A 26,483-nucleotide genomic window follows, 5' to 3' on the forward strand; every position below is an offset into this window, starting at 1 on the left:
AATAAAATAAAAAATTGTTTTTTAATAAAACTAATGTATTTAAATAAACTCTTGTTTAAAATAATAAATAACCATTTTAATCAATTTCAAAGTGACAGCAAATGGATTTTATGGATAACAAGGGCAAAGAACATCATAAACCGATATATACAAGTACGAATGAATGTGCCCAAGCCTATGATCCCAAACCTATTTATATGGAATCGAGCTTTATTGCTTACTCATATTTTGGACTTCCTTTGTCTTAAATAAAAATTACTTTAAACAAATTGATCAATAAAACTAACTGTTTTCCATAATCGTTTAACCTTTACTTTCGTCATGTTAAAAGAAGTACAATTCTTTCTTCAAGCGAAAATCATGTTAATAGGATATCAACCTCATAAAATTCATCACCACACTGATTCTCAGACACCTCCAGCTTTGATGAAGAAGTGCTTATGTCAACCTGCCATTGAAAACGAAAGTTATATTGATGTTCGGAATCATAGAGATTACTATGATATCTAACTTAGCCTCAGACACAACTGCCCCTCACTTCACTGTTGCACGTATGAGAACAGTTTCAGAATGACTTTCTAAACTCATGAGTTCTATCCACAGACATGACAAAAAATCTCTGGTAATGCAACTAAAGTAATGGACGTGCTCATGATTGGAGAATCCATTGAAAGCTTCAAAGACAGAGATGATGCTGCAATTGCAGAGGTATACACACAATCCCACTTCGATATTCATATAATGGATTCTCTAATATATATATTACCATAGTGCCTATTTTCTACACATTTTCAGTGATCCAAAACAATTCAGGAAGTTACCTATTCGAGGCTGAAATCCTATCTTCTTCAATAACCAATCCCATAGGTGCAACGTGGCCGGAAGTTGTTCTTGTAAAGGACCTGCTTGATCGGTTTCCGCTAAATGATGTCACGCGTTCTGTATTCACAAGATGTGGTGGCACTGGTATTTCATTAGAGTGGCCAGAAATACAAAGGGCTCCGGTGTCATCTAGGTCCCAATGTACTTCCACCGTCAATCCTCCGGGATTTTCTTCTGATTCTGTTCCAGGAATCAGTGCAAACCTTGCCCCAGTGGGAACCTGACATAAACAAGTAACCAAGTAAGATAAATCATATAAAATCACTTTTTAAGGCTAATGCACAACCAGGCTCTAAGTAAGATAAATCATATAAAATTTATTTTTAAGGCAAATGAACAACAGGGCCTAAAACTTCCAGACGCTCTTATCATGGAGGCTTGATACAATAGTACTGCTCCCCACTCAGTGACTGAAAGTGTTCCCAAGTTTCAGAGCATAAATTAGGATAATTGATCTAACAAGACTATTTATTCTACTTAATAGTGGATCATTATGAATTTGATTACATTGTCCCGATAGTCTAGAGAATATTGAACCAAAAAGAACAGAGAAAGATCTTTTACACCATGACTAAGCAACCATGAAAGAGAGCTTCAGTCTCATCTATCTAACAATGAGAATGAGGGAAGGATGGACGCCAATGCTGGATATTTGCAAATTGATAATGGAGTCGTGTGTATGGTTACAGGGCTGCACATATCTCAGCTATGGTGTGAGAGCCTTAATACGGGGCTTGAAAACAATGGGATAATCCTTTTAGATAATGAAGATTTGGGTCAGAAGGCCATGTTCAGAAGAGAATCTGTCAAAGACATTTGGCCTATCGAGCAACAAACATGTGACCACTACAACATGATTTAGGGCATTGACTCGACAGCTGGTTGGTGGAGGCTTGCTCTACTATGCAATTGTTCTCTAGTTCATGTTGAGTAGAGCTTGAGATTTTGTGAAGGTATTGGTTGTTTTGCGAGAAGAAACTCATGGTTTTGTCTATAGTATTGTCTACAACAAGTTTGGTCTATAGTATTGTCTACAACAAGGATAATCTCTATGGAAAATATAGTGTTGAATCTTTTGTTTTTTAGTCCAATCAGAGACAACCAAAAGAACACTATTGGGACCTATGCAATGTCATCTTTTTGCTTCATGTGATCTAGGTGGATATTGGTGGCTACCCACCTATTCTACCTATACCCCCAACACTGTTTCTTTCAATTTCCTTAATTGTAACACAATTTATTATTTTTGGTAATTTTTGGGGTCTTAAACTTTTGGAGCCGTTTTGAAGCTCCTAAATGACATTTTTTTGAAAAATGTGTCAAGCCCATAATCTATGAGCAGGTGCTCGCCCAGAAAATTTGTTTTTTTGGAATAAATCTTTCTAACGAGGTATCGTGCATGTCAGATGGAGATAAAATGGCCAGAAAGTTGGCATTCCAACTAATCCCAATAGGGCCTACAAACGTTTGGTGCTTCATCTCCTAGGGTTAGGTTTTTGGATGTTTAGGGTTTCCCATTGTTTCTCAATAATAAAAATTTCTCCAAGCCTCATTGTAGCATAGTTCAGAAGGCATGTAGCCATCACACATCTTCTCAGAGATAAACTACCATCACCCGAGCTAGTTTATTTCCATTCTGCATGTAAACAATTTGAGTATTTGTTATTAATGAATTGAAGTTTAGTTTTCGTCATAGCTCTATGTTTCTATTTAAGTCTGTATTTCATTTCATTCTTGCATAAATCTAGATCAATGGTATCAGAGCGGTCTGCTATTTCTCTGTTTTTCAATCCATGTCCCTAATGAGGTCATAGTATAAGGAGTTGGGACTTGAACTAGTTGAGCCCTTGCAAGATCGTCCCCGCTGACAGTGACGACGTCACATGGTGGAAGAAAAGAAAGACGAGGCAGCAGGAGATCCTATCAAACTATTGTTCAAAGAAGACCTCGAGTGATAAAGGAACGAGATGATGAACAACTTTTCCTAGATCCTGCGGTGGATGCCATTAGGCGACGCATCTTCATCCAACAGTCACTTTGGAGGTGCCGCTCCCTTCAAGGTACAAGTTAACTTCGATATCCCTATATTCAAAGGTCAGATAGATGCAGATGTTGTAGATAAATGGTTAAGTCTGTTGGAAGGTTATTTTTTAGTCCATAGTTTCTCTGATAGGGAAAATATTACTTTTGCACTGCTTAAGGCCGCCCCCCATGTCAAGCACTGGTGGAAAACTTTATGTGAGAAAAGGGCCGAGGAACCCTCTTTGTTTACAGTTGTACCTTCTTGGAACTCTTTCTGAGATGCCGTCAAGGAACAATATTACCCTTTGGGAGTTATGAAGACAAGTACATACAATGGACCACACTATGGCAGCAAAGGGACCACGATGTGCATGAGATCACAAATATTTTTCATACTCTAAGCACAAAGCTAGGTATTAAAGACTCTGAGCAATATATGGTGCTCAAGTATCGCAATGGTTTGCATAAATACATTCAAGAAGAAACTGAGTTCTTGGACATCTCCTCGCTTGGTGCAACATATCAATATGCTGCCAAGATTGAACAAAAAATTAAACAAAATAAGTGAGAATTTGGATTTGCGAATCCGAAGCAAGGCAAGAACAACCCCAAACTGCCAAACAAAGGACAAAGCCAAGGTGGAACAAACCAAGACAACCCATCGAAGCAACAAGCAAAGAATCCCGAAGACGTAGAATGTCATAGGAAAGTGATGTGAGTTCCACAAGAGCCGAACCTACAACACAAATGAGTGTCGCGCTAAGCAGTGATTGGTGGTTGCTCTGAAAGCTTTAGAGTTCGATGCATGTTTTGATTCTAACCCAGAACCCAACAAGGGGAACGATAAGGGGAAATATATTATTGACGCAGAACCCAGTGCCACAGTTGCCACCACCATGGTACAGAAGGTTGAGCCCAAAGATCCAGAGGGAGGAAAGCATCTCTTCCACTCACAGATGTGGGTGAAGGGCTATTCGCTGCAGTTCTTTGTCAACAGTGGGAGGCAAAAGAACCTCATCTTAGCAGAGGTCATTAAACGGTTGGCCCTGCTAACCACACCACACCCATAACCATATACCATCGGGTGGCTCCACCAAAGACGAGATCTCCATGTTAGCCAGTAGTTTCGCCTTCCCTACAACATCAAACCCTTCACGAATGAGGTACTCTGTGATGTTGCTCATCTTGAAGTCTGTGATGTGTTATTAGACCAACCATACTTCTGGAAGCGCCATGTTGTGTATGATTTTAGCCCTCACACTGTTATTATTACTTTGGGAAGTAAGCTATACAGGATATTGAAAGTAGCCCTGCCTACCACTATCTATTTGATCTCTGCTAAGCAATGCAATAAGATCATCTCCTAGAACATGAAATTTGTTTTCTTTCTGATTCACTCTCAAAGTAGGGGGAAGATCGTGGCCACATCCACGGCCCCCGGGAAGGGTTCCTTCATGTAGTAGAAGCCGGTGGATAAGTTCATGGAAGAATACATGGACATCTTCTCCTTACCCACAGGGGTACCTTTTCACTGTTAGGTGAAGCATTCGATCGATTTGACTCCCAGAGCACCTCTACCCAATGGGCCGATATACTGCCGCTCTATTATGGAAAATAAAGAAATCAAGTGCCAGATCCATGAGCTGCTACAAAAATGGCACATCTGACCAAGTTCCTCACCTTTAGGGGGCCCGATTGTACTTGTACAAAAGAAGGATGAGACTTGGAGACTTTGCATTGATTATCAAACACTAAACAAAATCACTATCAGGAACAGGTATCCAATCCCACAGATTGATTACCTTCTTGACTAACTCAAAGGGGTCAACCTTCAAATGCTTCAACAAGATCGATTTGAAGTATGGCTATCCCCAGGTTCCAATAGAACCCACAGATGTATGGAAGATCACCTTCAAATCTAATGAGGGCCTTTTTGAGTGATTGGTCATGTCTTTCAAGTTGAAAAATGCCCCTGCAACTTTTATGAGGCTGATGGATGACACCTTCCGGCCCTTCACCAACTCGTTCGTGGTTGCATATCTAGATGACATACAAACTATGTACCAACTTAGAGAAATGTACCTTTGGCATGAGCTAGGTCCAATATTTGGATTACATCATTGATGAGTAAGGCGTGCATGTGGATCCGGCTAAGATCCAAGTCATTTGGGATTAGCCAACCTTGATCAATCTAATAGATTTGCAAATTTTTGGGCCTTGCCAATTTTATTAGTGGTTCATGTTGGGATTCTCTCATATCACTTGGCCTTTGAGTCAAGTTACCAAGGGCAGATCAAAAGCAAAGTTTTCTTGGTCTGAGTCCCAACAAAAAACATTTGTCAAGCTGAAGCACCACCTTTGATCTGCACCAATAATCACATTGCCAAACCTGCAACAACCATTTGAAATTGAGACAGATGCCTCAGACTATGCTATTGGTGTATTTCTCACCCAACAAGGGCATCCGATGGCCTATCACAGTGAGACACTTTCCGATACAATTCGGAAATACCCCACCTACGATAAAGACATGTATTCCATTGTGCACACTTGCCGACAATGGAAACATTACATTCTGGAGAAGGAGACAGTCATCCACACAAATCATCAACTTCTTCAATTTATACAGATACAATGGAAGTTGCAAAATGATCACCATTAGAAGTGATCCACATCTCTTCAACAATTCCATTTGAACATTAAATACAATAAGAGCATCACTAATAATGTTGTAGATTGCCTCAGTCGGCCCCCGTTGCAGTTTTGACCATTGTTCATAACTCCTGTGGCCACGAGACCTCTAGATGGCCGCAACTATACAAAGATGATCCAAAGTTCACCACCACATACTAGATGCTAGTGGATGGCAAACAAGTACCAGACTTTCACCTCTAGGATGCATTATTATGCTAATTGGGCCACCTTTGTGTTCCTTTAAGTGAGCGTATCAAGCTTATTTGCAAGGCACACTATAGTCGGGTCGCAAGACACTTTGGTGTGGAGAAAACTATGGAAGTACCGCAGAAGTATTTTTATTGGCCAATACTCTGACAGGATGTTGGAAAATATATTAGATCCTGCATTGTTTGTGCCATTGCAAAACCAACCATCAAGAAGTAATGCCTGTACACTCCTATGCCTACTCCCAGCCAGCCATGGGAATCCATTTGCATGGACTATCTGTTTGGGCTCCCTTCCACCAAGCAGAGTAATGGATGTGTATTTTTGGTTGTGGATAGATTTTCTAAGATGACTATATTGGCGGTGTGCAAGAAGAGTATCATAGCAGAGGAAACTGCCAAATTCTTCTTCAAACGAGTGTGGGTACATTCTGGGATCTCGCAGACTATTATATTAGATTGGGATAACAAGTTCTTGAGCACATTCTAGTCAAGCCTCTGGTCATTATTGGACACTAAACTCACTAAGTTGACTACATTCCATCCCAGACTGATGGCCAGAGAGAGGTTGTCAACAAGATGATAGTGCACATACTACACATGTACAACTCTAAGCATCCTTGAACCTAGGATGAAAGCCTTCCCTATGTGCAACACATCTATAAGAAAGCTCTCCATAGCTCAACTAGCCGCATTCCCTTTCAAATGGATCTGGGATTTCAATCATTATGTTCGATTGATGTTGTCATGCCTCATGCGATTACACAGGCAGAATCTACACATGTATAGTCTGAGGCTAATAAAGAAACCAAGTTTATTGAACACATCCAGCACATCTGCCAGTAGGTTCACGACATCTTGGATAAAGCTGATGCCAAGTATAAACAACGACATGATCAACATCAGCTGCCACATAAGTTTCAGGTAGGCGACAAAGTTTGGTTGCATTTGTAGAATGAATGTCTTGTCGAATCCCATCGAAAGATTTGACCACTCTGATACGAGACTTACACCATCACCAAGGTTATGGGAGATAATTCTTTCGAGCTCAACATTCCCCCATTCCTTGGCATGCACCCAACGTTCAATGTGGACCACCTTTGGTCATACTTTCCACCATTGCTGGACACATTAGATATTACTGAGTAGCTGACACCAATAGAGCTCAACCCAGATTGCATGGAACATGCCACGACTGATCGGATCATGGAAAGATAGATTAAAAACACTTGCCAATAGAGGATTCAACTATGTCGGGTTGTCAAAGATGGCCAACTCCTGCACCAAGGCAAGTGGCTCGCTAGGGACCAAGTTCAGTAGAAGTTTCCCCATCTCTTGGAGACACTCAATGCAATGGGGACCATTGCTTCCCAAGGGGGGAGGACTAATCCAGGTGGATATTGGTGGCCACCCGCCTATTCCACCTGGACCCCCAACATTGTTTCTTTCAGTTTCCTTAATTGTAGCACAGTTTACTATTTTTGGCAATTTTTTGGGTCCTAAACTTCTAGAGTCGTTTTGAGGCCCTAAGCAACATTTTTTTGAAAAATACGTCAAGCCTATAACCCATGGGCTATGTTACCGGATCCTTCAGGTCTAATGGCTGGATCAGCGGATCCACGGATCATAAACGGATTCGGATCCAGATCCGCAAAGATCCGTTCCGTCCAGCTTTTCTGGGGTAAAAAACCGTCAACGTCAACGCACAAAATTTAAAAATCCAGACGCAAGCCAATTAAGGAATGATAAGAAATGGATTAATGAATTGGCGTATGCGAAAATAAACTTCCATTCGGTCCAGCGTCTCTCGGGTAAAAAACCGTCAAGGTCAATGCACAAATCTGCAGCAAATGTCAAAACAAAATTCGAAAACAAAAAATTTAATCATCCAAACACAAGCCAACGCCAATAAACTAGGGAGTCTGCCAATTAATGAATCGCGTTCGCGAAACTAAACTAGGGACTCTACCAACGCCAATTTATTATTTTATGTTATTTGAACATATTATAAGGTTTAATATAAAACATTATAAACTTTAAAGTTTAACGCAGGTTATGTAAAGTTTATAATCCACTCATATTTATTCAGATATTTTAAAGTTTATTTTGAAATTTAAACTTAAATTTTTATTTAGATATTTTTAAAGTTTAAAAAGTAAATTTTTATTTGGATATTTTAAAGTTTAAAAATCTAAATTTTTATTTAGATATTTTTAAAGTTTAAAAAGTTTTTATTTAGATATTTTAAAGTTTAAAAATAATTTTTATTTTAATCAATTTTAAAGTTTTTTTCCAAGTTTTAAAAGTAAGTTTAATAATTTGCTTAATATAAATATTATAATTAATAATTAATGTTTAAATATATTTAAATAATGTATTAATTTTATTGTGATTAAATTAATAATTATTTTTAAAGTATTATATTGAAGTTATATATTTAAAAATTCACATATAATTTTTTTATTTTTATATAAATTTAATTAATGCTTAATTAACATTTATAAATGATCTATTAAGTTTGAAATTTATTGTATGTAAAAATTATATATTTAAAAATTAACGTAGGTTTGTTTTTTGTTTTGTAATATATAATTTTCAATTTTAAAAATTTTAAAATGTTTTATATTTGTATGTACTTGCAGTTTCTTGACGTTTCCGATCTTGGTTTTTCAAAAAACTGGCGGATTCGGATCGGATTCGAATCCTCGTAACTTAGCCCATGGGCAAGGGCTTGCCCATAATTTTTTTATCCTTGGATAGATCATTCCAACGAGGTATCGTGCACACCAAATGAAGATCATATGACCGAAGTATGACCCCAAGAAGTTGGTGTTCCAACTAAACCCAACGGGGGGGCCTACAAACTTTTGGCGCTTCATCTCCTAGGGTTAGGTTTTTGGATGTTTAGGGTTTCTCAATAATAAAAAGGCCTCTAAACCTCATTGTAACATAGTTCGGAAGACATGTAGCTGTCACGTCTCTTGTCAAAGATGAACTACCATAGCCCAAACTAGTTTATTTCCATTCTGCATGTAAACAATTTGACTATTTGTTATTAATGAATTAAAGTTCAGTTTTTGTTAGTTCTGTGTTTCTATTTAAGTCTGTATTTCATTTCGTTCTTGCATAAATTTGGATCATCAGGGGTGCTTTTGTCTGTGGCTCTAGTTATACACCTTGGCCCACATAAGCAAGCATTTTAATTCAACCCCTATGACCCTCTGACAGAATTGAAATTTAAACCGATGGGATCATAATTCTTTCTCGGTTTCCTCTTCTATGTGACCTTCCATAGCACTCGGTTGTGTTTTTTCATGGGGTTTATTATGCTCTTGGTGACCTACCTCAGCAGTCAGCTGCATTGTAAAATAGGTTTCTTGTGTCTCAGATTTTCAGCCTTGTTGCCTCTGGATGTCCTTTCATGATTATCCATGTCTACAGCCTAGGGCTTTTGCTGTTAGTCTTACATTTTATCATTTATCTTTGTTATTACCTTGTATGGTTGAGCCACTATATGTCTGCATTGTCACAGAGTGATGGACACTTTCATGACCATTTGCCTTCTTTACTCACAATTAAAAATAAAACACACCTGAAAAGAATGACAGACCTGAATTGAGGTTCCAGAACGTAAGTTCAGTGTAGTAAAGCTTCCATCAGCAGCTGCAGTCTCGACTTCTGCTTGCCTTGCAATGTTTAAAAAAACCTCCTCCAAAGTCGCAAGACTCAGTTGAATGTCTGTAATCCCTAGCTCTTCTTCTCTATCTTGCAGTTCTGCAAAGAAATCCTGAAATAGAAGGCACACTTCTTGGTCTCTTGTCAATTTCAAAACACCTACTAGACTATTTCATCATTTGCATTAACAGAAGATTGCGATAGTTATTCAAAAATTTTCATGGTCTGGAATTGAATGTTTGTGGAATTCAGCCTATGCTTTGACTAAACAAAAGTAGCTTGAACCGGAAAGAGTAGAGGGAAAAGGAACAGTAGAAGTGTATACCGTCAACTGTTCCTCTTTTTCACGAGGAATGATAAATGTTATGTAGGCTTTGTTCTCTTCCTTTGGTTCTACATTCAGACGCTGCCAAGTAACATTGACCAAATATTTATTGGATTAGAGACAGAAGTTTTGTTAACCATTGTTTCAGGGAGGAGCAGATTACAGAATGTTTGTATTTACCTCTCTAAAGAAATGTTTCACTGGGTCACTCTGGTGTCTACTGTCTTCTCTTTGCAAGGAATCGCTTGCATTTTGCAATAAACTATCTCTTCTTGTTTCTTTTTGCACAGTTACATTTACAACAAACCCAGTTCCAAACCGGGATTTCAACCGAACTGAAGTGCCAATGCATCGTAGCTTCCCTCGGGCCATGATGGCTATTCTGTCACTCAGTATATCAGCTTCTTCCATTGAATGAGTTGTCAAGACAATGGCCCGATCCTTCTTCGCATGCTCAATGATGTCCCATACATATCTTCGTGTAACAGGGTCCATGCCAGTAGTCTGTAGAGATATATATCAATCAATCAGAACAAAAGGATAGGCATCTAAATGTACAAGAGGAAACTGGTATCTAAGAAGATCGCTAATTTACAACAGAAGAAGAAATGGCTAATTTCTCTGATCTGCAAAAAGGAGAAGTCTAAGAAGAAAGCATAAACAGGGTGGAATGATTGAAAATACAGGTTCATCCAAGAAAACCAGTTTAGGATCCCCTATGAGGGCTATTGCCACACTAAGGCGGCGCTTCATTCCTCCGCTGTAGCTGCCAGCCCGAATATGAGCTGATTCTGATAGTTTTACTTGTGATAACAAGTTTTCTGCATCCTGCAAGATAATAACCAAACTTCATTCATCATGTGAATGGCGGTTTTGTAAAAAAATCAGTCTTGAAGACAGTCACAAGCAATCAATTGCAATAATAAGAAATGGAAAACTACAATTTCTGAGAAAACCAAAGCCAATAAGAACATACAGATTTAATGGCAGATCTTGGTATGCCCTTGATGCTAGCAAATAGATATAAGTGTTCTCGAGCTGATAGAGCATTCCACAGAATATCAAACTGCAGACTAAATGAATGACAATGCACAAATAGATAAAGATCTATACAAAATACACAAGATATTCAAGCATAACTGCATCCCAATTATTTGAATGTTGGTAAGACAGGATTGTACCTGAGGACATACTCCCATTATACTTCGAATTTTTAACATTCCACTTGTGCTTTTAATAGACTGCCCATAGATCAGTGCTGTGATTGATTTACGAATACAAAACAAGACTCAGATGACTGTTTAACCCATTCACTCCATTAAGTAAAACTCAAAAGCAAGAATGGGGGAATAAGATATTAAACTTTGAGACCGGATATTGAATCCAATGTTCAATACTTTTACTGTCATTATGCATCAAGAAGTTATTAAACATTCTCAAAGCAAGATAGCAGACCATTCTAATAATAACTTATGATCCTTGCCATATCTTTCACAAGCTATCTTCAATCAAATTTGTTTTGTAATCCAGGATGATATATTGAAAAGTAAAGCTCAGGGAAAAGCATCTGGTTATAGAAAATTACCGTCACCGGCTGTTACTGGTGTATTTCCAGTAAGGCAGTTGATTGTAGTTGTTTTCCCAGCTCCATTGGGTCCAAGGAGACAAAATAGCTTATCTTTCTCAATGTTTATCCACAAGCCCTAAAATTTGGTTATAAATCAAAAGGAAGAAAACATAAATCTAATCAGAATGAGCATAAGTATTTTTACATCAATCTTCAGTTATATTCTGCTCTTTCATGTAAGAAAGTTGAGAATGAATCATAAGATATCCAATGCCATTCTTATGTGTTAATATACCTTTACAGCATTATGAGGAGCCGTTTTTCTGCATTTGCAGCAACCAACCATATTTCTTATACCAGGGAATGTCTTGATGAGGCCACGAACTTGGACAGCCACATTTGGACTCGTCGTATCCTCAGTTATTTGCTGTCTGATTAATGATTCCTCTGCGGCAACATCTTCATCATCGGGACTACTTTCAGGTAACGGTGGAACAGATCTTGTACAGCTACAACAACCACCGCCTGCAGAAATCAAATCTTTTTAGTGAAGCACATTGATGGGTGTTATTTTTTTTCAGAAACTACAATCACATCATGAGCAAATCAATTAAATTTCCTGATTACCTTCTTCTTGATCGCTGGCTTTTCCAGTCCAATATGATATCTTCAAAAAGTAAAACCAGGACTTTTTAACACCATTCACATCTGGGAGTGCATTGTCAAAGTAGATGGCGAGAATGAACCACAGAAAGAATGTTGCAGTGAGCCATTTGAAAATATCATCCTGGAAACATGGTGCATCTCTCGTGTCATGTCATTAAAAGAAGTAAAACAGGACGGACCACAACTTTTAACCCATTCACCAAGCCACTCAGTTTACTACCATAGAGCTCATAAACTACTAGAATATTTAGCATTATGCATCAGTGGGGAGGCAACGAGACAGTGATGAATGGCAAGTTTTAGTTCTACTCCAATGCAGAATCTAGTTGACATCCTCTGCTCTATAATAAGGAAAATATTAGGTTTCTTTAGGTAAAATGGCTCCAAGTAAAACAGGAGGGACTGCAACCTTTAGTCCAGTCCCCAAGCTATCTAGTTTCCTATCATTGGGCTCATAACTACTAAATATGAAGCAGGTCTATGCAAATTAGCTAAATGTGAATCGGGCCCTTGGAAATACGGAAATGTACAATTCATATAAGGGAAAAGGGTTAATATTCGTAGATGGGCAAATCTTTTATGAACATTGTAAAAAAAATATTTATGGTATAAGATTATTAGAAATTTAGGTAAATATTTTACAATTATACATTCTTTATTAGTAACTAAGAATATTTCCTAAAATAAAAATATTACGTGAACCAACCATTTGAATAACGCAGCCAGAGTCTGCCGAAGGACATTTTGATCTACTAGACCAGCTGATTCCTTCATCTTGACCTGTAGCCGTCGCATCTCCCAGCAAGTTTAGGCCTTGAGCAAAAAGATTTGGAGGGAAAAAGGACCAGATGGTACGGTAGCTCTTGGAAAATGTATTTGAATATGGAACCCCAAATGTTGTAACAAGCTGCACAAAAAAGAAGATACTTCTATTAGTGTTTTGGATCATATGGACTCTGCTTTTAGGAGTTGTGCAAAATGATAGTTTTATGGAGATTTTACAAAGGATTGAAACATGAACATAAAGCAAACACTACTACAGCTAAAAACAAACCTGTGTTATGAACCCAATTATGTAGACGAAGAATCCGAGAGTGGTGGCAGATGAAGATTTGCTTGTAAAGGCAGACAACAAGAAGGCAAATCCAACCTGTTGCATGATCTTGTGAAGTGAGTATCTGCTATTCATGCCTAAATATTGCAATCCAAAAGAATTCAGTCTCAATGTATATTCCTCTTCTTTTCCCTGAGTTTAAAGTCATTTCATCTCTGCAATGTGAGATCTGTATTTTGAAATAAATTTTTACTTCATTATTTCAACGGTAATGTATTAACATGTGGTCATTCAATATAAATGTCAAGACGAACCATATACATACAGAGTGTGTCTCAAATGTATGCATATTTGTGTCATCATGTGCACTCATGAATTGTGATTGAAATGTTGATGGCCTCGATGTGCATCTGAAATTGTTCTTGTTTTTTTAAAGAAAATCAAAGTCTTTACTCTACAGGTTCGAAAATAACTGGGATGGATGTTCATGTCCTCACCATGTTCAACTGAAAGAGAAAGAACAAAAGGAACAAAATTGAGAAACTGTTCTTGAGGAAAAAGCGGAACCGGAACATCATTCCAAAAAGGACCATGAGAATCGCAGATACAAATGTGAGGATGCCTTCCCAAGTCAGCCAAGTCAACCAGTAGGCTGAATTATAAAGCCCCATAATAGACATTGCCTGTCGGATCCCAAAAGACAGTTAGATAATAATGCATATACCAATTGATCTTGGGTCTGTTTAGGATAATTCTCACCAGTTACGATTATCTTAAATTTAAAATAAATAAAAAACAATGCATATACCAACCGACAAAATTGTTAAATGCAATCATGATTCAAACTTAAAAAAGCATTTTCAGACAAAATTGTTAAAGGCAATCATGATTCAAACTTAAAAAAGCATTTTCAGCATAAATTCAAATGCTAAATCAAGAGTGAGAAATCTTTTTGAAATGTGTTCTAGAAGCATTTGAAATGTGTTCTAGAAGCATTTGAAATTTTCAATAGAGAACCAAAAAAGGCAATCATTGACATGGCTACCTGACGAAGTTTAAGCTCCTTTTCGGCAACTATAGAACCCAGTTGAATGACAAACCCGAACATTGCAGCGGCAAGAAAAAATGTAGGCCCGTATCGTCCAACAATAGAGAAAATTGCAATGGCTGGATGTGCAAATTCCTTCAGTCCTACAGTCCAGCTAAAGTTGGAATCTGCATCCGATAACAAAATTGATGTATAATATGCACTTTCGGCCAGGGAATACAAGAGCAAACTCAACCAGCTTGTCAGTATAATAGAAGGGGTGACAGTTGACCACTGCTACACAGCCTCTAGGGGCATAGATTTTGACCAACCCATTGTAACACTAACCATGTTTAACTCATTAAATAAAAAATAAAACCTTTCCAAATCAGATGACATATGACCATCGAGCTATCTACTACAAACCCCTCTTTGAGTGGGCTCTCAATAAAATCAATGAATTCACATTATTGAACTGGTCTACAGTATAAGTGGCATGATCTCTACTTGAGTTACTCATGAAGAGTTTATTTTGAGATGAAATTGAAACCCTTTTTGATAATAACCTCAATTGCATGGCAGTTTTGTTCTCGTTAGAATGTGTGTTATTAGAAGAAATAAGGCGCACTTGATTGTCAGCCTTTTGTTTACTGATTTCATACGTCACCATCCCAAAGATTCATCCCAAAGTTTCATATTTCAAACGCTATGTTATCCTTCATAGCTTACTTCCATGTTTGCACTTACGCAACTTGGCTATTTGCATGCCTGAACATCACTTGCAGGAACTCCAACATCACTTGAATTAACAATCTTGAACACTTTAATTGTAATGAAAATATGTGATTGCTGGCCTTAAGATATCATACTCGTTGCTCAGGTTGTGCATCTTTTTAGTGGGCTAAAAGGAGTTGTACCTGTATTTCAATCAGCGTGCTTAATTTTTATACAGATTTTTGAAAATGAACTTATTACATATTTTTTCCTTTCTTATTTTGGCATGGTTAATTTAATTTTAAAATATTTAGAAAATGGAATGATAAGAAATTCAATTAGCATGATTATGATTATGATTATTTTTATTTTTATTTTTAATTTTAATTTTAATTTTAATTTTAATGTAGATTTTATAATTGGACTGTCAATTTTAAAATATTTTGGGAATATAATAGATAGTGAGTATAATTATCTTTAATTTTATTATAGACTTTAAAATTTGATTACAAATTATAAAATGTTTTGGAAATATAATGGATAGCTAGATCAATGAAACCTTGTAAAGTTAGAGGAAAATAAATATCTTATAGATTGTCATAGATTGATGCTACAGACCAATGTTAGTTAGTTTTCAACGGTGAGGTAGTTTTTGAAGAAAACTTTTTGAATAGAAAGGAGCAGAAAATAATAAATGTACATGGAGACAAACTGCATTAGATAGTTAGTATTTTTTGACTAGATAGGTGAAAATTTAAATATAAAAACTATGTAAGTCATCATTTTGATGGAAATTACAAAATGGGGAACAAAGTTTTATGAAGATGAGACATAAAGTTGTATGAAGATGAGATAGAAAAGCAAACCTTTGTAACTGCTTTTATCTATAAATAAAAGTATGTTAGTTTTTTTTAATTAAAAAAAAACTAGATTAATTATTTGATTTCACTCATATCCATAAAAAGAAAAGAAAAAAAAAAGGAGATCAATTTTTTGATTTCACTCATATCCATAAAAAAAAAAAAAATGAGATCAATTCTTTGATTTCACTCATATCCATCAAATATTAAAAATATTCTGAATTAAATTGTGTTGAAAACATAACTGGATTGCATATTAGCTAAATTAATTAATTTTAAGTCACATGAAAGACCAAGAGTTTCCCATAGATTTGTATGGATGTTGCACAAGTTTCCAAACTCACTTGCACTTGGGCTTCCCCTCACCCACAACTATCCTCCTTGCCATTTGCGTGCTTGTGCTTCCTGTCGTTGTAGTAATAGTGGTTGAAGTTGAAGGAATAAGCGTTGTACCATTCTGCTCATTTCTACTTCATTGGGTGTAGACTCTAAAGGGCATATGTCACTGGATCTAAATCTTCTTCTACTACTTGTGACATCATGTGGCTCAATCCAGTTGTTATAATTACACCTACCTGGCCGCATTCAGTACCTTCTCTGTGATCAATCCGACGCTGACAACTTAACTCGTTGACATGGATAGACTAGTTATAAAAGCAAAAACCCCAGTAATGGAGGGAAAGGAAATAGATTGTTAATCTCATGTTTGTGTCTTACTCGGACAATGCCGGGATGAGAATTTAAAATTAAGCTCATTTTCTAAACAAATTAACCAAACGTAATGGTGTGTCCCCCTGGGTCAATGCCAGGGTTGGAATTTGAAATTCAACCCATCTGTCAAATTTCACTGTTTAAATAAATTAACCAGAGGTATTATGGCGGAGGGAGCGGTGGAGCGGAGGATATGGTGGCTCATTAACTTCTCTGTTTGTAACTTTCTATCAGTGGACATGCTTCAAAACATCTAGTGCACTCTCCATACAGCCTGGCGTTAATATTGGTGCTTTGTTTCTTCTATGCTTGCTTTATTTTGTTTGTGGCTGTTGTTACACATTTCCTTTAGCTGGTCTCGATTACCGCGGGTGTCTGGACGTCCCTATTGTCTTATGTTATGTCATGACACTATATAAGTGCACCTTATATCTAGTGGATAACTCTTCGTTCCATTTATTTTCCTCTACTATCCTTATATCCCTGTTTCTTTGGGGTCTACTGGTAACTTTTCTCTGATTGTTTTGCTGTGGTGGGTATTCATTTGATGGTTCCTGGGTGTTTCTTCATTTGTCATTATTTTTGGATGTCCTTGTCCAGTTTACTTTCTTGGGTTTTTGGTGGTTTTTCATGTTAACTTGGTGGGTTTTTCGTAGTTTGGGTGGTGTTCCCTGCTGTTTGGGTAGGATTGAGACCCAGGTGGTATTGTTTGTTGCCGATATTTTACATGTTCGGTGATCACCCTGGGGCTGACATATCTTGACCTCCGCCTACTAGAATGCTTACTTCCTAGTTCCTGGAGGTGTTGCACATATTTATATTGTTCATATGTGTCATTTGCATCTTGACACACATCTAGTTGAACACTTCTACTCCCCGCATCTACGTACTAAATCGAGTCTGGCTCGTCGCTCATAAGGACTCCCTTTTGGTATTCTTTTCCTTGCACTCCCTGCTTCTGTATATACATGCAACATTGGAGTGGTGCTCTCGAGAGGTTATTCGGTGGGGACTCCTTTGCTGATATAGAACAAGGAGGACAATTTCGACTTCCATACCTCTAGTATAAATGGGAGGACTCTTTCAACATATCACGTTCGTTCAAGGATATTAGTTTCAGATTCTCCAACTTGTGGTGGAGGATTACGAGTTATTATTGATGTTGTTGTTGTGAATAAATCACTGTCTGGGACCGCTTCTCCTCCACTTGGGTCGTACTAAGTCCTTGCTAGATGGCGATGGGGTTACCACTTCTGATTGGTTTTTTTTTTTTTACTGTTCTCCTTTTTCCGGCTATTCTCGTGTGACATTTACTTTTCTGGGGGGTGGTTGACATTCTCTGTGATCTGTGTCTGGGGTGGATCGGTGGTCTTGGAATTTGTGGGCTCCCATTACCTATTCTGGCGGCTTATCTTTCCTTTTTTGCCTCCCTACATTTAATCCTTTCCTCTTTGAATATGCATTGTGACTTGGCATCCACTCGCCACGGATGTTTTATTCTCTCGTTTCCTTGTTATGTGTATGCACTCCCTCTAACATCCTTGGGTGTTTCTTCCCTCGTACGGGGATGGTAATATTCTTTCCTCAGCATCTGCAGTTTTAGATTTTTTCTATTCTGGGCCTTTGTGGTACACAACATTGGAGGCAATCTTTTTCTCTTCCCCAAATTGTTATAGGTGGGGTTGGTTTTGACGTGGCGACACATTTTGGTTTGAAACGCTTCGGGGGTGGATGGAAGATTACTTGGCATCATTGGATGCAGACATTTCTTCTCAAGAGACCTTTCTACGAGCCACGTTGGAGATGGTGCGGTCATGGGCTCGCAACATTGGCCATCCGAGATCTGAGTTGGACGGTTCACGTGTGGTTGATGTCGAGCCTACCCATGCACCCCTGAGATCTTTACATGTGCATGCAAATGATGTGTTGTCACAAGATGGGGGCTTCGGTAATAGACTGACGCGTCAAAGGAGGAGGCATAAAAATGTTCGAAGTGTCGCTGAACCCAAAATGCTCAGTTTCGTACATGATGTCCTTTGGGACCGAGTTCAAAGCCTCCAAAATAGGACGTTAGTGGGTCAATGGTATTTCATTGGCTCTTAGAATCTGGATATGGAGGGATGGGTTTTGGCTTAGTGGAAACCATGATCTGAATGTGTAAACTTGAATATTTTTTAACAATTTGCAAGTGAAATTTATATATGTTTTGGGTAGAGGATCAACTTACTAAACACATAAACAAGTAAATTTTAACCAAATTTTATAGTGAAACAGAGACAAAACTAGCATATTTGAAACAAATAACACAAGCATGATAAAGGAGTTCACCCCTCTCTTGGGCTACATCTCCTGGTCCAGCTTCCAATGTAGGGCCTCTTTTATTAAAAATGCAAAAAAGTGTGTTTACATGCTTTACACTGCTCAAATAGCAGAATTGATGTCTCCAATGGATCCAACACTGTCAAAAACCCTATTTTGGTTCTTTTTGTGCCTCATTTGGCCAAAACTGAGAACGTTATCTTTGTTTTTTTATTTTCCCAAATTCTGTTGCCAACCATCCTCAAATTCGACCTCACCCTAGCTTGAGTGACCCAAATGCAGAACTGACTCATTCAACCTAGCACAATTCCCTCTCGACGGGAGAATTTGTAGGACTGTTAAGGGCGTCATTGAGCCCCTAGTCCCGAAATTCCTAGTCACGTGGCGCCATGCGACTGCATAGGGGGTTGAAGATTCTGGGCTTTGTCTGGCTCCATCTCCGGCACGCGCCCTTAGTTCCATGCAGCGTAGGTGACCGTGGGCTGGCCCCTCTTCCACTTGCGTTATTGGTCACATGAGGCCCCGTAGGGCTTGGGGCTAACCCCTGACTCTTTTTTCACTCCTTGTTACACTGTTTGGTCATACGACTGAGCAAAGGCCATGAGGGTTGGCCGTGGGCCAGGCTAAGGCCTAGCCCTTGGCCCCTTGCCTTTGGTCCTGTGGTGCAGGGGTGGCTAGGGGCTAGGGCTTAGCTCGACCCCTCCCCATAAGCACATATACCAAACATTATATATAACCTTTCAACGTTGTTTAAATAAGAAACATGTTAGCGTGGTGGTGTAGGCCTTGGTTGCTTGGTACGTGGTCTTGGTTTTGAACCCAGGGGGTGCTCTTCGGCCTCCAATTTTTTTTTAATGTGCTACTTGGAGGTCATGTGTCCACCTCTGGTTGGCCCACGTGGCCTTCCACCATTGGCCACAAAAAAAACCAGTCATAATTAAAAATGTTTAAAAATTCAACCTTAGAGCAAAATTGGAGAAATGTTGCAAACCCATTTTTTTAACTTTTTGACCAATCAGATGAGGCCATGTGGCAGCGTGCCACTAGCCCAAAAATACCCAATTACATGTCCATTTGCCAAAATTTTACTTGTTTGACAATTCGATCATAATGTGTTTCTGGGAGCATCCGATGTTGGATTTGAGTGAAATGAGTTGCGTTGGATTCAAATCGTCGAGATCTATCCAGTCATATAGATTTCGATCTCTATCATACACTTTCAATTTTGAGCATTATTTTGATCCACTAGATCAAACCATTATTGGTTTATACCTCGAAATTTAGTCGTTTAATGAATGAATGGTACAACTTCCATTTCCTACATCAGGAAGATGCCCAAAAACTTTTAAAGACTCCATGGGTGAGTGAATGAAGTTTTCTACAACTCTGCAAATGGTATGTGGGCTTCATCCCACTCACCAACACTCCTCTTAACATATACACCTGGGTTAAACTTCCTGGCCTGCCGCTGAAATTTTGGACCAAGAAATCTTTGGAGGAGATCGACAATTCAGTGGGTAAGTTTGTTTATATGGATCCTAAGGTGTTGGGGGCTCGCAATAAGAGGATGGCTTGGATCCTCCTCGAGGTGGATTATGTAGGTGGCTTGCTGGAAGACATTATTCTGGAATGGGGTCCCCTACACATCGTTCAACGTATTGACTATTGGGACATCTTGCTTAGATGTTTGTTGTGCCACCATACTGGTCACCCTCCTTGATTGATGTCCGCGACGCCAGCTTATTGTTGGTTCTTCTCGGCGGGACTGGCACAACGAAAAACAAGACTGTGGTGCTTCCATGCCAAGGTCGGCTTCGGATCTAGGTACTTTCACTATTTCAGATGGTCCATCTCATTGTGTACATAATTATTTATCTGTTCCCTCTCAATCTCCTCGCTCCTCTCATGATGTTGATATCGATCTTGAACCCCATCCTTGCCTTCCTATTACGACTCTTCGGGATCTCTCCATCAACATGACTCACCCGCCCCATGACCTGCCTTTGCCTCCTCCTTCGGGTGATAACATGGATATGCCTGGTCTACCTTGTACCGCTATGCCTGTACCTTCGTCCTGTCCCACTGATTCAGGGCCTTCAACTTCTTCCCTCCCGCATGATGGCTCTTCCTCCTCCCTTGTTCCGATTTCTCCCCCCTCTCCCCGCAATTCTGTGGACAATGATCTAGAATTTCTCCTTCTTAACTCGGCCATGGATCTCTCCGCTCTTACCATCCACAAAGGAATTGGCGGCGCCTCTTCCCCTATCATCAACCCTTCCTCTGCTAAGAATATCTCCACCTGACATAAGGTCGGCAAGGGTGGCCAACATTCTCGTGAGAAATCTCAAGGTTTGCAAATAATTTTGGATTTTGGGGATCTACGTGATATTCTGATTCTTGATTCATCTTGTTATGGGGCCCTTAGAGATCGTATGCCCCCTGTTACTGGTCTATCATGACCATCCTCTCGCTCAATTTTCGTAGCTTGGGGGATGTCACTAAAAGGTTGTCGTTACGCCACCTCCTCTTTTCCTTCCGACCTTTTGTTGTTCTCATCCAAGAAACCATGGTTGATTCAGCCAGATCTTGGGTGTACTTCCATCTAATTTGTCTACACTAGTATATGGTGGTCGTTGAATCATGTGGTTTATCCAGTGGTCTAGTTTCTTTATGGGATCCTTCCTAGGAACATTTCAAGACCTACATATTCTTTGCTGACATTTTTCTCTCTAGATGTCTCAGGGGATCTCGCGAGAAGCTTCACATATGGAAAATTTATGCTCCTTTTTTCGACAAACACTCTTTTTGGGATCGGGTTAGGAACACAAACATTCTTAACATCCCCTCGCTGATCATTGCAGGGGATTTCAACTTGACGTTGTCTAGAGATCAATGTTGGGGATTCACGAGTCCAAGGAATTGCTTTTTAGAATAGTTGGCTAGACCTTTTGAGGACAACCATTTGGTTGATGTATGCCCTTCTCCCCTCTAGCCCACTTGGAACAAGGTAGAATCAGGGAGGACTATATCAACAAGAGAGTGGATCACATCCTAGTACACCAGAGCCTTCTGGAAATCCTGTGTAATATGCGATCAATGGTGGTGAAATTGTTCATTTCTGATCAATGTCACATTCTGCTTCAGTGGAGGATGGAATGGGTTCAGAAGGGCATTCCTTTCAAGTTCAATCATATGTGGCTTGAGGATGAGGAGTTCAACATATTGGTTAAAGAGGTGTGGAATGGTGTTCCACGTTTTCCCGAACAGGCCGCCATGGACTATATCACTTCTTGTTTGGCTTCCCTTAAGAGATGTGTTAGGACTTGGGAACGAATGAAGAAAGCCCGTGTTTATGCTGAATTGAGAACATTGGAAAAGGAGATTCAAGCCTTTAGTGCTTGTCTCATGGAGGGTCAGCACTCTTAGATGGAACTTGACTCCATCAAAGCTATGGAACAAAGGTGGAAACAAATCATGAAATTTCAGGAAGACACCTAGCGGCTAAAGAGTCGGGCCACATGGATACAGGCGGGTGATTAGAACACTAAATTTTTTCAAAGATTTTCAAATCAAAGGAGGAACTCTAACTTTATATGGAATATCAGGGGCACAAATGGATCCCTCAAATACTCAGATGCAGATATTCGAAGGGAAGTTGAAATTTTTTTGGGGCACTCTTTAAGGAGAGGGATGATGTGAATATGGAAGATCTTCTGTGGGCTGTGGAGCAGTACCCTGTGATTTTCGATCAGGAAGCGAATGGAAAACTATATCGCCCTATTTCGTTGGAGGAAATCCACTCAGTAATTAGATCTTTTGCCAAGGACAAATGCCCTGGTCCCGATGGATGGACTGTTGAACTGTTCCTACACTTTTTCGATTTGATGGGAGGGACTCTCCGGGATATGGTTGATGAATCACGGATCAGGAAGAGCATCTCTGGCTCCATCAAGGCTACTTTCATTGCCTTGATCCTCAAGGTTTCTGCACTTGTTTCATTTTCGGAATTCAAGCCTATTTCTTTGTGTAATATTGTGTACAACCTCATCTCCAAGGTCATCATTGAGCGGTTTAAAGGAGTTCTTTTGGTCCACATCTCAAATTAACAATTTGGATTTCTTACAGGTATATCCATACATGTTGTCATCGCCATCGCACACAAATGTGTTCACTCTATACATATCAAGAATCATGAAAATTTATTTGCGGAGGACATATGATTGTGTAGAATAGAGACTGCTCTGACTCATACTCATTAAGGTTGGTTTGGAATATGGAAATGTCGAGTGGATCATGTGTGACCAATATTTGGCTTGCCATCCTGATTAATGGTTACCCCACAAATTTTTTTGGAGCTCACAGAGGACTGTGACAGGGGTGTTCATTATCCCCCTTACTCTTTTTATTGGTCATGGATGATTTTAGCAGAAAGATCAATGTTGCATGAAGTTTGGACAAATTTCAGGGTCTACAGATGGCTCCACAGGTAAGAATTACACACCTATTCTTCGTGGATGATATTTTATCATTTGGTGTTATCAAGAGGGAGCAATGGGAGACTCTAATTCACATTTTCCAAAGGATGGGGGCTGCTTCCGACCTGTTTATAAATGGTCCCAAATCCTGCCTATACTTTTCTTGTGGTAATGACTCTGACATCACATACATTGCAGACCAATTTGGCTTGAATATGACCCCTTTACAAGAAGTTTTTACCTACCCAGGCTTTAGAATTAATCCGTCTTGCTACATATTTGATGATTGGGCTTGGCTCCTTTCGAAATTTGACAAGAAACTAAAAAGCTTGTCATATCAATGTCTCTCTCTTGGTGGCCATTTCACTTTGATACAATCAGTTCTGCAACATATGGCGACATATTGGTCACATTTATTTTCCCTCCTAACTCACATCTGTAACCTGATTCTATCTCGCCTTGCTTGTTTCTTATGGTCGGGCACATGATCTACACATAAATTCCATCTGGTAGCCTGGGAGTCCATTTCTAGGCTAAAATCTGTTGATGGATGGGGGATTTTGGATTCTCAGGTTTTTGGAGTTTCATTACTTTTGAAGTCTTTATGGCATGCACTTTTTGGTGGGGGTGTTTGGGGACAAATCATCGCTACTAAATACCTCAGGAAACAACACATTACTTACTGGTTTGTGATGCAAGAGATTGGTATCAAACATGGATCTTACATCTGGTCTAACTTTCAGAAGATCAAGTCCTGGTTCTTCCAGAGGGTGAAATGGACGTTCAACATGGGAAACTTAATGTTAATCGGTTAGGATAGGATTGCTGAAGTTAGTGCAATAAATGTCCTATCGATGGACACCATCAACATACTTCAACGCATGGGTATTTTCTATTTATACCAAGTAATCAGAGGTTGGGAACATTGTATGCCAATTTGGATGGAGGCATCACAGGTTGGTCTGCAGGGTCATATGGCTATTGAATGGAACCTCTACATTCAAGTTCTCAGAGATGCATGTTTATGTAGGAATCTGTCCGGTGACAAAATCACCTAGTGTGGCATTATCCATAAGGGCTCCGTGGTAGTGGTTGATACATATCATTACATCTTACAATAGATGTTGGGAACTCCGACAACAAACTGGTTTCTTGTTATATGGAGACTGAAGATCCTCCTCAAAATTATATGTTTTGTCTGGCTGAACTGGAAGAATAAGATCCGCACCTGGGACAACTTGTGCAAGAGAGGTTTCCTAAGTCTGGGTATATGTCCACTATGTGGTTATGATCAGGAATATGTTCAACATTTGTTCTTCACTTGCACTTTTTCCATGAAGGTTTGGTCTTACAACTTCTCCTCTCTTGGTATTATTGTTACTGTTAGCCTCTTGTTGCAACAGGGATTCATCTTTCATGATTGACATTTTTACATGCCAAATATGTCATACTTTACAAGCTGCAGTGTTCCATATTTCCAGAAGAAGCCAAAGAAGAAAGCCATGAAGTGTGCTAGTCCAAATGCCACTGCTGATTCCAATTTTGATGAGTTGTTCCAATTTTTAGGAGTTTTCATTCAAGGAAGGTCCAAACAGTCTAATCTTGGCCTTCCTAGGTTTCAATTTCCTGTTTTAGAATATAGAGAAATGTGTCTGTCCAAACAGTTTAATCTTGTTGAGATTGCAACAAGATGATGGAGCTTAGTGAAAAGAGTCGCCTTCACTAAGTGGGCCCGCAGGTTATTTTTGGCGCAAGTCTATTTTTAGACTATGTCTATTTTTAGACATATGGATCATGTCTATGGATTGCAGGTTGCTGTTTATGGATGATTGGTCAAGTTGGAAAAAATAGATGGACTTCTATTTTTGATCACAGTGTGAGTGATCAAAGTCTATTTTTAGACTAGCTGTCAAAAATAGAAAAGTCAAATATTATTATCTCATAATAATATTTGGACTATAAACTTGATCTTATTCTCTTGGAGCACTTCAGTTTGAGCTACATAGGTGGCACATGTAGCTGTCAGAAGGAAATACGCTTTTCTTATGAGTCAATTGAGTTGTTGCATGCATGACTTCAGTTAGAACTCAATCAGTTGAGTTTGGTGGAGTTGATTGTGGAGTTGATGGAGTTGTGTTCAGTTTGACTTGGTTAAACTAGTTGTAATTAGTCTAACTGCAAATAGACTAATGATGAGTTGTTAAACTAATTATTAACTCATGATGCAACTAATGAATACATCAGTTAACTCAGTTGCATGTCAGTGCATGTTCAGTTCAGCAGGGACAGGTGTTAGAGAATCAGATTGCTATCAGTTGTGACTATAGTTGTGCACCAGATCTTGCACAATCAAGGGATTGATTATGCCAATGTGTTTGCTCATGTATTTGCCCAGTATTGTAGCCTTTGCTCACGTCCAACAAAGTGTGAGTGATTCTTTGGAGGTCAAATACGAGTTTGGTAAGCCATTCTCATCAGTTCTTGAGCAGATATTGAGCAGTGGAGGCAGGCAAGCAGTGGAATAGATTTGGAGATCAGATCTTAGCTGTATTGTGTGTAACAGGTGGAGCTGGTACTGGATTGCTTGTGATAAGCATTGTACTTTGTAATGTTACATGTTCTCAATCATTAATATACAGATAGTTGGGGTTTTTAGCGAGATGCTTTCCTCGGGTTACATATTGTGTTAATGTGTGAATGCTCTTGATGTTTTATTGTTATTGATGCTGCTATATTGATGATCAACGTAGAGGAGCTTATGTATTGTGTATGTATTCCACAATAGTACATGATCAGGATAATCTCTGTTGAATATGTGTTAAATTATTCAAAATTTCTACATGGTATCGGAGCTGTTGATCATCAGATCTACTATTCAAGAAGTGTTTACATTCTATTTCTTCAGGCAGAGTCTGTAATCGGGCCAGGTAGCCTCTGGATTCATCCTTCCTTTGGAAGGTGAAATATCCAGTAAAATCCCATACAGTCAATCTCTGTACGAGAAATATTTTGTTCTCATGAATCTTAGATCCGAGGCGGTTGAGTTGGTTGCTGGTGGAATTCGAATTTGCAGCAGTGTTTTCTTGGTGACAACGTAGCAATGTCTTTCAACGGATTGCGATTAGAGTATGCTCTTGAGGGTAGCTCAAACTATATTGCATGGAAGGACAGGATGGAGGCAGTATTGGATGATAACGGGCTGAAGGAGTTCATAGATACGGATATCCCAAAGCCTACTGATGCTACTCAAGCTGATGCTTGGCAAAAGAAGACCACAAAATGTCGA

At 39.0% G+C, this 26,483-nt stretch overlaps 1 protein-coding gene across 1 annotated transcript; it reads right to left on the reverse strand.

Annotated features, from left to right (window-relative positions):
• Nucleotides 1-358: 358 nt before the first annotated feature.
• Nucleotides 359-21,052, reverse strand: LOC149182186 (ABC transporter A family member 2-like). Its single transcript, XM_089414473.1, has 17 exons — nucleotides 20,953-21,052; nucleotides 14,137-14,306; nucleotides 13,589-13,774; nucleotides 13,092-13,187; nucleotides 12,744-12,944; nucleotides 11,999-12,158; nucleotides 11,667-11,896; nucleotides 11,390-11,507; nucleotides 10,986-11,062; nucleotides 10,781-10,870; nucleotides 10,489-10,632; nucleotides 9,985-10,308; nucleotides 9,805-9,885; nucleotides 9,415-9,591; nucleotides 822-1,102; nucleotides 544-694; nucleotides 359-448 (listed from the first exon to the last, which is right to left on the reverse strand). The coding sequence occupies exons 1-17, from the start codon at nucleotides 21,050-21,052 to the stop codon at nucleotides 359-361; spliced, it is 2,676 nt and encodes an 891-aa protein (XP_089270599.1).
• Between the last annotated feature and the right edge of the window lie 5,431 nt (nucleotides 21,053-26,483).

This window comes from Pinus tabuliformis, chromosome 3_2 (genome assembly GCF_031772625.1).
Source record: "Pinus tabuliformis cultivar Carrire ecotype Pingquan chromosome 3_2, CPIR1, whole genome shotgun sequence".
NCBI classification, from domain to species: Eukaryota; Viridiplantae; Streptophyta; class Pinopsida; order Pinales; family Pinaceae; genus Pinus; species Pinus tabuliformis.